The 12,475-nt window shown below is 42.1% G+C and overlaps 1 protein-coding gene across 1 annotated transcript; it reads left to right on the top strand.

The window, feature by feature from the left end:
* Window positions 1-4,665: 4,665 nt before the first annotated feature.
* det1 (DET1 partner of COP1 E3 ubiquitin ligase) lies at window positions 4,666-11,708 on the top strand. The gene is made up of 7 exons (XM_080842714.1): window positions 4,666-5,093; window positions 5,613-5,922; window positions 7,079-7,543; window positions 7,920-8,273; window positions 8,731-8,921; window positions 9,737-9,928; window positions 11,291-11,708. The coding sequence occupies exons 2-7, from the start codon at window positions 5,644-5,646 to the stop codon at window positions 11,478-11,480; spliced, it is 1,671 nt and encodes a 556-aa protein (XP_080698840.1). The 5' UTR covers window positions 4,666-5,093; window positions 5,613-5,643; the 3' UTR covers window positions 11,481-11,708.
* The last annotated feature ends 767 nt before the right edge of the window (window positions 11,709-12,475 follow it).

Below are 12,475 nucleotides of genomic sequence, written 5' to 3'. Positions count from 1 at the left end.
GCAACAGCATCCTGTCAGCTGATCTTACTGACCAATAGCATAGAGCCATGTGTTCCTGCTATCCAATGCAAATAGAATACGGGTGAGATTCGGCATAATATGATATACCGTATGCCACGTTAAATAGGGAGGTTATTATTGGTTTAGGTAAGTTTACGCATTCTACTTTACTTCAAGGATCTTACTCATGATGTACTGTATTCAGTGCTTTGGTTTTTAACTTTAATAAGCTGTCAGTTTGAATATTACCAAAGTGTCAGTTAACTAAAGAACAACAAGAGGAAAAACTGTTGAACTGTTTACCTGACTGCACCTCTTAAAGTGACTTGTCCATTCTACTTTATTTGGTCCTTTGGTATACTGGTTTCACATGCGCCAACATTTTGTACCTCACGTCAGTTCACCTCATAGTCTACTCCACCTACACCTATCTTAGTTCACTGCTCCTCATATCACTGCACTCAACATCACATTACTCTTTACTTTATTAACTTTACTCCACATCACTCCTCTCCACTCCCCATCACTTCCTCTTACTCAACTCCACGTTTCACCAATCCACCTATTTTAATTCATCATTTTTTACAGTAATGGTGCTTGAGCACTTTCACCTTCAGCTTTTGCCTTAGGCCTATGGCGAGGCATTTGCGATCCACATTGTATCAGCTCCAGATTAAGAAAAGAAGAGTCTGTTCTTGTCTGGTTGGACAAATTGTGTAAATGGTCAGCAGATGTTGAAACCTACTGGGCAGCCTATAGTTCGTCAGGCTATCAAATGCTTTTATGAGCAAAGACAAAACCTTTACAGGTGCTTCAATTTAAGAGTGGCAATGTCACATTCATTTGTTGTTTACTTCTTTTTGTATTAGCATATTGCTAAAAAGAGAGTGGACTTATTTTTGGGAAAACACATGAGGCAATTTAGCGGTAAATACAGTAAAGGGCACATTTAAGGTCCGCAAAACACGTATGTAGTGTGACCTCTTCAAAATGAGACTGGAAACAAAATCCAGACCCAGACAACAATGTGTTTTGTTGCCATTTGTTATCTGTAGTCCAGCAAATAAGCTATCAGCCAGTTCACAGACATACAACTGCATGTCCCCATGGGCCAAGTATATGTAATAAAGCTAGAAGATGACACCTTTTGGACCAGATGTGGGGTTTTATGAAACACATCAAGGAAAGGTCAGGCTTTTAAAAATGTAGTCTGTGAGTATTGTGCAGCCAAGGCTAAATTTCAAACTTGATTGCAGATGTAGAAAATTCTAGGCATGCTTTGAGAGAGTAAGTTGTATACTCACCTAAATCCATTATAGAATGTGCTCTCTAAAAGCATAAATCTGGAGGACACGTTTTTCAGTTAAATGTCACAGAGAAGCTCTTAGCTACACAAGAAATGTTAATACAGAAAATTGTAGTTTTTTTAATGCTATAACAACCTTTCAAAAGGGCTTTTTCAATTACGTCAGGAATCCACCTAACACTGATGTTCATAATTACAACTGGTGTGACACATTACAGCTGTACTTTAAATCTCACTGGTTGCGGTTCTTTCCGAAATCTCAAATAGATTAGCTGCTATTCCATGGAACCAGACTGTGCCTTTCAGATGCTCATCTTGTTTTTTTTCCTTCTATACACTCAGCAGAAGCTGTGCAGGTCATAACCACTCTGTGGTCTACTGTGAGTGTGTGTGTGTGTGTGTGTGTGTGTGTGTGTGTGTGTGTGTGTGTGTGTGTGTGTGTGTGTGTGTGTGTGTGTATATGCATGCATGTGTCAGTGTGCTCTGGGTGCGTCACCAGATGGAAGCTGTACATTTCCTTTGCAGATCTACACACTCCATTAGATGACACAAGCTGGAGCTGAATTCATTGATTTACAAAAAACAGCAAGAACAAAAAATAACCCCAATAATTTGAAAGAGAGAACAAAGTGTGAAAAATAACCATACAAGAAGATAGTGAGAAGGACACTGAACATTGTGACCTATTGTGACCTTGTGACTACTGTAATTCACTATTTACTGGTCTTCCCAAGAAAACAACTGTAAGACTCCAGCTCATTCAAAACTCTGCAGCTAGACTATTAACCAAAACTAAAAGGAGAGAACACATTAGTCCTGTCCTAGCTACTTTACATTGGCTTCCTGTTACCTTTAGAATTGCCTCCTCCTAACATACAAACCTCTAAATGGACAAGGACCTAGCTACATTGCTAACTCTCTAACTAACTACACACCAGCTAGAAAACTGCGATCATCAGATACAAGTCTGTTACAGGTCACCAGAAGCAGTCATAAGAAGATTTGTGATGCAGCTTTTGTCAACTACGCCCCAAAATTATGGAACACATTACCCGTTAATATTAGGGAAGCAAACACGCTAGACACCTTTAAAAGCATTTTATTTATTTTATCTGGCACTATTTGTTTCTCTTTACTTGTACTATTTTGACTAGTTTTTGACTAGTTTTGACTAGGGTTTTATGACTTTTATAACTTTTACTGTTTCTCTGTAAAACCGTTTTGAGGGTACCATGGCACTGTCGGAAACCATATTGTGGCTTCAATATATCACATATTATTCTCAGAGATATTTCCATAACAAATGTTCTAGTCCCCTAGGTGCAGTCACCTTCCTTAAGCCTGTAAAAGAGAGCTAGTGTCTCTCCCGAAGCCCTGAAGTACGTTCGGTGGAAGAAGACGAGGAGGCCTCTGAAGGAAGGGTATAGAAGGAAGGGTGGCCTTTGGGCGGGGAAACATAGCTAGGGAAAATATTTAACAGGGTAGGGCGGAATCTATAAAGCAGCACTATGGTTTCGACTGAGCTAAATACCAGGCAGAAGGGTTTTATTACTTTTATTATGATTTTAATATTTCAAGAAGCCTATCGGAACATCAGGTTCTGATATGATGTTGACCATTATTTTATTGCTCCTGCTGCTTGCTTTTATGTAAAGCACTTTGAATTGCAACTCTTGTAAGAAATGTGCTATATAAATAAAGTCTTACTTACTTACTTACTTACTTACTTACGTACTTACTTACTTACTTTCTTGTGAACTAGTGTTTTCTAGTGGAGGGCTGTCATGCTGCACAAGGCCACTCTGGACCAAAGCAGATGTCATAATGCACAAATAAATGCTCTCCCCCGGTTTTTGTTCTCCTCCATAATACCTTCTTGTAACTACACCCTGTCATTACAGGGATTACTTAATGTACTTACTCATCTTGAAGATGATTGAGTCCAAAGCCATTATCATGTGAGATCCATGCTCCAAGCCTACACGCATACCTCAGTTATTCGCCATTGATTCCCCATCAACTTTTTTTCTTATTTAGGTACTCTAAGAAACACACACAAACAAATGAAAACAATAAATGCAAAAAAAAAAATGCAAAAATGAATATAGGAAACGAAAAGAAAATCAGTCAGCAGGCAAGCTTTTGCGATAGTGTCACCAGTCTGTGGGAGACTGACACGTTGGATTTGGACAGCTGTGGTTGCTTTTAAGTCAGCCTTTGTTCAGCCTTTGTCCACCTTATGCCTTTTGGGTTTGAGTGCATCTAACCTCTGTTCAGTCCTTGCCTGTGTGAGAGCAGCAGATCGGCATCTCTCTCTGTCATAAACTTTACGAGAGTGTAAGTTTGCATTTACGTCATTTTTTTTTTTGCAAATATGTGACCAGAACTGACGGATTTTCATTTCTCTCACTCTTTTCACAAAGTGTAACTCTGCTGATAATGACAGAGATAGACACCATGGCCCCGCTTTCAGTAACATATGAAAAAGACATTCTTACATCTCGCATTCCTCTCATATCTCACCAGCTCTATACAGATGGCCTTGGTCAGTATCCTAGACTGTGGCTTTTTGGCTGGCGCAAATAAAATAATATTCAAAGAGGGCTAACCAAATGACATGGAGAAATTAAAACCATAATATATCCAATATTATATGATGTTGTTTGACCATGCGCATAGAACCATTATTAAATATATAGTTGAAATGAATAAGGCTATGTAAACATAAGACTTCATGAAGAGCAAACGGTGTGCGTAGGAATTGAAGCCAAGGTAGCTGTAAAGTTTCAAGATATGGCATATCCTTTGAAAAAAGTTGCAACCTTTGGGGAAGCTGGGCTAATCAGAAGTAAGTAAGTAAGTAGGGAAGTAAGTAAGTAAGTAAGTAAGACTTTATTTATATAGCACATTTCATACAAGAGTTGCAATTTAAAGTGCTTTACATGAAATCAATAAAAGCAAGGGGAGAAGGAGGCATATACTTTATTCTCTATGTCAAATGTGAGTTCTTGAGAAAAACTGAAAGAAGAAACAAGACATATAATTTCTAATAAGACATGAGAGCCTATTGTCAGAAACAATATCTTGTAGGCTATCTGCACTCTAAACTCGTTTAAGCCTTTAGAAAAAAAAACTTAATATAAATGACTGAATGTGGGAGAAATTCATTTTCCAAATCCAGTGATATGCGTATTGTTGTAAAACCAGTACAAGAACATCTAATGATCGTGCACTGATGAGACGATCAAGCAGTTTGCAGGTGTATAGATGTCTCCCAGGCCTATTAGTGGCGCTGTGACATACAAAGACAATTCTGCTATCAATACCTGTGCAAGTCTTCAAGAAGAAGAAAACCTAGCTAGCTAGCAGCGCTCATAGGTATGTTACTATGCTATATTGTTAAAGTGGGTCATTACGTTCACTAATGTTCGACAAATTGGGAAATTAAACATTGTGTCATTATGTGCTACTAAACATAGTTTCAAAATACTTTAAAATAATGGCAAACAACCAGCACAACTCCAAGTTTAGAAATAAAGCGTGCTAGCTAGCTAGCTAGCTAGGTTAATCATCACTGTCACCGGTGGCAAAGTTACAGTTCGATACCATTAGCTAGGTAGTCGAGAAACTTAAGACAAGCTGACCTCCGCAGGTTGCTGTACACCCGGTTAAGTTATGAGCAATGATAACTAGTAATTTCGTCCGGTTCTCCTTTTCCTGTATATAACGTGAAGTAAGCTACAGGCTAACGATTCAAACATAACGGAGGACGTTGCAAGTTCCTTGGGTGAGTATCCATAACGTTGCTTGTAGCTGGATAGCTAAAGAGTATTCCTTGTATAGTGGCCATTGCATTTTTTCCACAAAGAAGAGCACAGTTACTCGGATAACTGAGAAAAATGTATGATTAACATTAAGTAAGAACATTCTGTCAATTTAGCGCATGAAAGTTCCACTAGATGTGTAGGAATGCTCTAGTAAGGTATCCTGTTATGCCCTAAGCGCCAATCAACCTTATAAAGTAGTCTCTTTACCTGCCACATATTCAGATGAAATAAATCGTAGCCCAAATGTGTTGGCAAGAAAAGCATTGTTAACCAAACTTTCCCTTGCTTCACAGCTTTTATTATTGAGTGGCATTGTTGCCTAGGTAGTTGCTCAGTTTCTTTAACCTTAGAAATCCTAAGTGTGTTTATCTGTTCTTGCATAATGCTTAGCTATTTCTTGGCAGCCAGGTGTATTAGTGTGAGAGGTTGTTGTGGGGACATCGGCAGCTCTGCTCATCAGACAGGTGTCTCGTCCACAGAGTTCTGCAGCATGTGAGGTGACCCACTGGCATGTGGCAGCACACGGCGGAGGAAGACTCCCCCACCCTGCGGCCCCGCCGCATCCAGAACCAGAATGTGGTCCACCGGCTGGAGCAGCGCCGGATCAGCTCGGGGCCGCCGGGGGCCCACTGGTACCGTGTGCGCTGTTTCCACCAGAACCTCTTTCCCAACTTCACAGTTGTCAATGTTGAAAAGCCACCCTGCTTCCTGCGGAAGTTCTCGCCTGATGGTCGCTGGTTCATCGCCTTTTCTTCTGATCAGACGTCACTGGAGATATACGAGTACCAGGTGATAGACCTGTTCAGAATTTAGAATAGAAAAACCACAACATCAATTGCATCTTTCATTTTCCTTAAACATAAGCAGTATTTCTTTCAGGACAGTTAAGGACTTTTCCCCTGCACCTGTCAGCCAACATCAGTAAATGTAACTTATCAAAACTTAACATAAATAAAATTTGGCTGCAGACAGCACATGTTGTACTGTTTAGGAGTGCCTTTATGGATCCCGGGTACAGAATGTGCCGCATGTTGCAGCTGTCACCAGCAACTGTTGTTCTATCTTGCCACCCCTTGCTATCCTTGTATAAATAAAATTCTCTAAACATAACTCAACAAAACTAAGCACAAACAAAATTCCCCCTCCTCATGCTGGGCAGCCTCCCTCTCTTCATCTCCTTCTATATTGTATTATGCTAAGGCATTAATAATGATAAAATATCTTTTCTTCCCCTCTTAGTCTAGACTATTTCCGTTATGGGATGCTGCTCTAGTCTCTCCACCTGATATACCTGCAGAAGACCTCTGCCTACACCTACCCATCCCCACGACTCTTGTCATGCATTAACTCTACCCTGCTCATGATGCATCTACATATTCTGTGCTTGCCTATTTGCCCATAATGTAATAATTCCAGCATCAGCATAATTTCATTGTGCAATTTACCCTTGTAACAGTCACCTTACAAGCACACTGTATACCCACTAAGCTGTTCTACAATACTTGATTGCTCTTTCCCCATCTTATCCACTATCAATTTGTTATGCATCATGTACCATATACCATCTTATGTTTCTGTGTATTGTGTACATTAACCACAAGTATGCTAGCATGCTTATCTTGGTACGTGCATACGTTTCCTTTCTTATTTCCTTATCTCAATACCTAACCGGCTCAAAATAGATGGGCCCTACCCCCTTATTATCCGAGGTTCAGCTTGAGGTTTCTTCCTGTTAAGAGGGAGTTTTTCCTTTCCTATGTGCTTGCTCCGGGGGTGTTCAGGCCCTGGGCTCTGTAAAGCCCCTTGAAACAATTGTTTTGTTTTGACGCTATATAAGTACATTTGAATACAATATTTATGCAAAGTACTACTTCCAAATCAAACAGATCCATATGAGCAAAGGAGCAGTGGTCAGGAATATAATCCTTTAAATTCTCCTCCACAGGGGTGCCAGGCGGCCCAGGATCTGCTCCAGGGGCAGGAGGGCGAGACGCTGGCCAACGGCAACGACCAGGCCTCTCTGGGCATCCGTGGCCGGCTCTTCGAGCGCTTCTTCTGCCTCATGCACGTCACCAACGTGGCATCCAATGGCGAGCACCTGAACCGCGAGTGCAGCTTGTTCACCGATGACTGCCGTTACGTCATCGTGGGCTCGGCGGCGTACCTCCCTGAGGAGCCGCATCCGCACTTCTTCGAGGTGTACCGCAACAACGAGTCGGTCACGCCCAACCCGCGTGTGCCCCTGGAGGACTACTCACTCCACGTCATCGACCTGCACACGGGGCGCCTCTGCGACACGCGCACCTTCAAGTGCGACAAGATCATCCTTTCCCACAACCAGGGACTCTACTTGTACCGCAACATCCTGGCAGTCCTCTCTGTCCAGCAGCAGACTATTCATGTCTTCCAGGTGTGTGTGTGTGTGTGTGTGTGTGTGTGAGAGAGAGAGAGAGAATGAGAGAGTATGTCTACCAGTTAGACACAATGCTGCATGGATGTTTGTTTTGAGATTTTCTTGATGTGTATCCATGTTGTAGGTGTCTCACTGAATTCATGTATTCCAGCATTAATAATAAATTACATGAGGGCAAGAGAAACATCATGTCTATCAGCCTTATGCACAGTTGATATACACACAGTATAACAGTAGAAAATACTGAAGTCAGGCATGCTGTGACCCTGAAGAGGTCTGTGTTGCACTGTGGTTCACTCACCTATTCCTGCGTCGTCCTGTCGCCACTTTTGGCTTTTTTTACCCTTGTTTCTCCGCACCGCCCCTCACCCAGGTCACTGGTGAGGGAACCTTCCTGGACGTGCGCACCATCGGCCGGTTTTGCTACGAGGACGACCTCCTGACGCTGTCAGCCGTGTACTCGGAAGGTCCGTCGGAGGGCCAGCCGGGCTTCTCGCGCCTCTACAAGGAGAAAAGCATCAGCTCGCTGAAGCACCGGCTACTGGTGTACCTGTGGCGGCGGGCCGAGCAGGACGGCAGCGCCCTGGCCAAGCGGCGCTTCTTCCAGTACTTCGACCAGCTGCGGCAGCTGCGCATGTGGAAGATGCAGCTGCTGGACGAGCAGCACCTCTTCATCAAGTACACCAGCGAGGACGTGGTCACCATGCGGGTCAGCGACCCCACCCAGGTGCACACACGCCTCTCACACTCCTGTCTCTCTCATCTCACTCCCCTCACCTGTCTTATTCTGTCTTTCTCTCATTCTGTCGTTCTCTCTTCTCTCATTCTGTATTCTCTCTTCTCATTCTCTCTTCTCACATTCTGGCTTTCCCTCTTCTCTCATTCTCTCTTCTCTTTTTCTCTCTTCTCACATTCTGGCTTTCTCTCTTCTCACATTCTGTCTTTCCCTCTTCTCTCATTCTCTCTTCTCTCATTCTTTCTTCTCTCATTCTGTCTTTCTCTCTTCTCTCATTCTGTCTTTCTCTCTTCTCTCATTCTGTCTTCTCTCATCTGTCTTTCTTTCCTGTCTCACCAGTTTCGCTTCTCTCTGTTGTGTACTATGAAGTAGAGCTTTCATTGCTTGTTAATATTCAGGGTGAGCTCAACTGTGCTCTCGTGTGTGTGTGTGTGTGTGTGTGTGTCAGCCCTCTTTCTTTGTAGTCTACAACATGGTCTCCACAGAGGTGCTGGCAGTATTTGAGAACACGTCAGACCAGCTGCTGGAGCTCTTTGAGAACTTCTGCGACCTGTTCCGCAACGCCACGCTGCACAGTGAGGCCGTCCAGTTCCCCTGCTCCGCCTCCAGCAACAACTACGCCCGCCAGGTGCAGCGCAGGTAAGACACTCTGCAGGCATCAACTAATCAGGTTTGCTGTATGTCCAGAACAGGAGAGATGTGGGTGTGTGTATGTGTTGAAATATGTATGTGTGTTTCTTGATATGGAAGTGTGTGTGGGTACATGGTTTGTTGTGTTCCATTTTGTTTAGATTCAGGTGTGTGTGTGTGTGTGTGTGTGTGTGTGTGTGTGTGTGTGCGCATACCTGTTTATCACTGTGTGTGGAAGGGGAAAGGGTGTGTAGCTGATATGTGTTATCAGGGTGCGATTTGTCCAAAAACCAGAGGAGGGGATGTTTTTTGTTTTTTTTTTTATCATGAAAAAAAAACAAGCAATACATAGGCCTAATTCTCTTCATATACATGCATCATATATGTCTATCATGATATGATAATCGCTGCTAGACGCTCAGTTCTTGTGTTCCCTCTCATTCACGTTGAAATACTGAAAATTAAACTTTGAAACTGAAGCGCAACTGTTTTGGACAGAACTCGCTAATTCAGTGAACAAATATTTTCATATTCATTGTACAGTAGCCTATACACGGAAATTAGCAAAGCCAGCGAATTCTGAGAATGCCGACAGTTCGGGTAAGGTGAACGTTAGTGCCAGCGATTGTAAGTAGGCCTAAACGCTGTCACAACTTGTCTGGTTTTTCATTGTTTTTTTAATAATTGAGGGTTATCCCCCCCATGTATGAAATTCATCCAGCCCCGGCAAATCGCACCCTGTGTGTTATGAATATTCACATGCAAGGACATGCCAGCAACATTCAGTCTATAACGGGTGTGTGTATGTTTGCGTGCGTGTTCAGGTTTAAGGACACCATAGTGAACGCTAAGTATGGCGGTCACATGGAGGCTGTTCGGCGTCTGCTGGGCCAGCTGCCCATAAGTGCCCAGTCCTACAGCAGCAGCCCCTACTTGGACCTCTCCCTCTTCAGCTACGATGACAAATGGGTATCTGTCATGGAGCGCCCCAAAACCTGTGGAGACCACCCTATCAGGTAAAACAAACACACACACACACACACACACACACACACACCCCTTTCACCATTTTTAATGTCATATCAATGCCGCATCAGTACAGATAGAGAAGTTAGTCTGGACGATACTAAGTTAAAGTACATTTGTTCAAAATTAGCATAGAGTGGAGATTCTTGACTGAATCATTATGTTGCACAGCTTAGTGTCTTTAATTAGCTAAATGAAGGTGTTTCAGACTAGAGCAAGGGTCCACTTGAGCCGTTAGTTCTGTTTGTTTCATTGATGTGAAAGATCAAACTACCCGAGACCTCCAGGAAATGGGGGTCTGGGGAACAGTTTACCTGGACTCCAGTCTGCCTCGTATTTTGTGTGAAAGCTATCCGATGGATCCATATTCACTGTCACAATTTTCTGTTAGTTAATAGTGATTAATAACTTTTTTTCTTCAATGCTGAAGATTGTAATAATGGCTATTTAAATGTAAAATCAGGGAATTAATTTTGAATCGACACAAAGGACGCATATTTAAATTGAAACCTATTCTATCCTGTGAACAACAGATTTCCAGTAAAACCATCAAAGCCATCAAACTTGACTGTCAGCTTGAAAGGCATATTTCTTATATGTGTGGCACGTAAAGTGTGTAGGGACTTTTATTTTGAAATTGGGATTGGGGTGAAGATGCAGAGAAGAAGAGAGACAGACTTTTGGGGAAGGAGATACTTTAAGGGAGCTAGCGACTAGGTTAGCCAATCAGAAGATAGAACATGGTGTGCAGCCCGTCTGGTTAGTTGTAAAGTGACGTGCTCAATAAACTTGCAAGCTTGGGAATTCAACCAGGTGTTCATTGGATACCCACAGATGTTTTAACATATGCACTAATAGAAATAATAACAAAACCCAATCAAATGCTTTAATTTAATCACGTACAATATTAAACATTAAATGCAAAAATGAATGCATGAAGTTTGACGGCACTAGACATTTGTTATTAATATGCATTTTCTAAAACATTAAAGGCTTAAAAATAGTGACTAGAGAACAGCTCCGTGGCAATTCATGCTTTATGAATGTATGCTCTGCAAGCAAAGCTGCAAATTCGTCTCACATTGCGGCCTGTCTGCAAAAAAACCTCCTTATCCAAGCAGCTCGCATCATTTATAGCAGAGCTGTAAAAAAAAAAAGACCAAATTAACAAAAAGTTAATCTTCAGTGTGTGTAATTGTTATCCAGGTTTTATGTAGATCACTGATGTGCTGTGCAGGTTATATGTGTGTAATTCTGTTGTACAGGTTATATGCGTGTAATTCTGTTGTGCAGGTTCTATGCATGTAACTCTATTGTGCAGGTTCTATGCATGTAACTCTGTTCTTGTACAGGTTCTATGCGCGCGATTCTGGTCTTCTGAAGTTTAAGATCCAGGCGGGCCTGCTGGGCAGACCAGTTAGCCATGCTGTCCGCAGACTAGTGGCCTTCACCTTTCATCCCTTCGAGCCCTTTGCCATTTCAGTGCAGCGAACCAATGCAGAGTATGTGGTTAACTTTCACATGCGCCATGTGTGTACATGATACACACACACACACACACACACACACAGAAAGTCAAACTCCAGTTTGCAGCACAGACACAAACACACAAGCACAGCTACACACACACTCACACCCTGAGCCGCCATATACTCACACACTTTCTTCGATATGCTGGACTATGGAGTTGGGTGGAACACTCACGTGTAGCCATTAAAAAAAAAAAAAACGTTTTTTTTTTTTTTTTTTTGTGTGGGACCAATAGTGTGTGTGTGTGTGTGAGAGAGAGAGAGAGAGGATGTGTTATGCTGAAATGTGAGTTAATCTTATTTTGTTACATGTTTTGTCACTGTTTTCCCCTTAAACACCAAAGCCGAACTCCCACCTGTTTTAAAAAAAATGGTAAATATGAATAAAGGTTTTCATGCTTTTTACATAGTCTTTGAGTGCTGTCACATTGATTTGAACCAAGTGGCAGTGCCGCATACCTCATATGGGTGGGGGATGGGGATGAATTTTGCAACAAAATCCCACATTTGTTCGATAGTGATTTTTTTTTTAATGCAAATCCTTGGTAGATTTTAGGATGATATGAAAGCCTCTCATCCTGTTGACAGTCAAATGAAGTCGGCTTCCATTAATCACATGGCTCAGCCCTCCACACCCCCACACAGAGCTGCACCATTAGACCAAATTATACTCCTAATTATTTCACTCCAAAGTTTCACACAACAACAGCAAAGGTAGAAACCCGGTCAAAGCCCTCTGAAAAACAGAAAGAGTACACATGAGAAACAAACAATAATTCTAGATGTATAACAATGCTGTTATTCTGAAAAAAAAACATTTCTTGTTAATATTCACATTCAGTATTTTTTTAAGCATGCCCACACCAAGTATTTCTGAGCATTTCAGAGCATTTTTTTTGCAAGCAACAACTTTTAAGTGTAAGTGCCTCGTGCAGTTAGGAAGTAGACGTACTGCATGGCGGGGCTTAACAATAATAACGGGCTCTGAGTGGGGTGCTATTTCAGACC

This window comes from Sprattus sprattus, assembly GCF_963457725.1.
Source record: "Sprattus sprattus genome assembly, chromosome: 7".
NCBI lineage: Eukaryota > Metazoa > Chordata > Actinopteri > Clupeiformes > Clupeidae > Sprattus > Sprattus sprattus.
Note: the sequence above shows the minus strand (reverse complement) of the source record. Positions and strands in the feature narration are given on the sequence as shown.

Excerpts from the sequence above, each read along its gene's own strand:
- det1 (XM_080842714.1), top strand. The coding sequence starts at position 5,644 with ATGTGGCAGCACACGGCGGAGGAAGACTCCCCCACCCTGCGGCCCCGC. Across the intron at positions 7,544-7,919 it reads AGACTATTCATGTCTTCCAG|GTCACTGGTGAGGGAACCTT; the intron begins GTGTGTGTGTGT and ends CCCCTCACCCAG. Across the intron at positions 8,922-9,736 it reads GCCCGCCAGGTGCAGCGCAG|GTTTAAGGACACCATAGTGA; the intron begins GTAAGACACTCT and ends GTGCGTGTTCAG.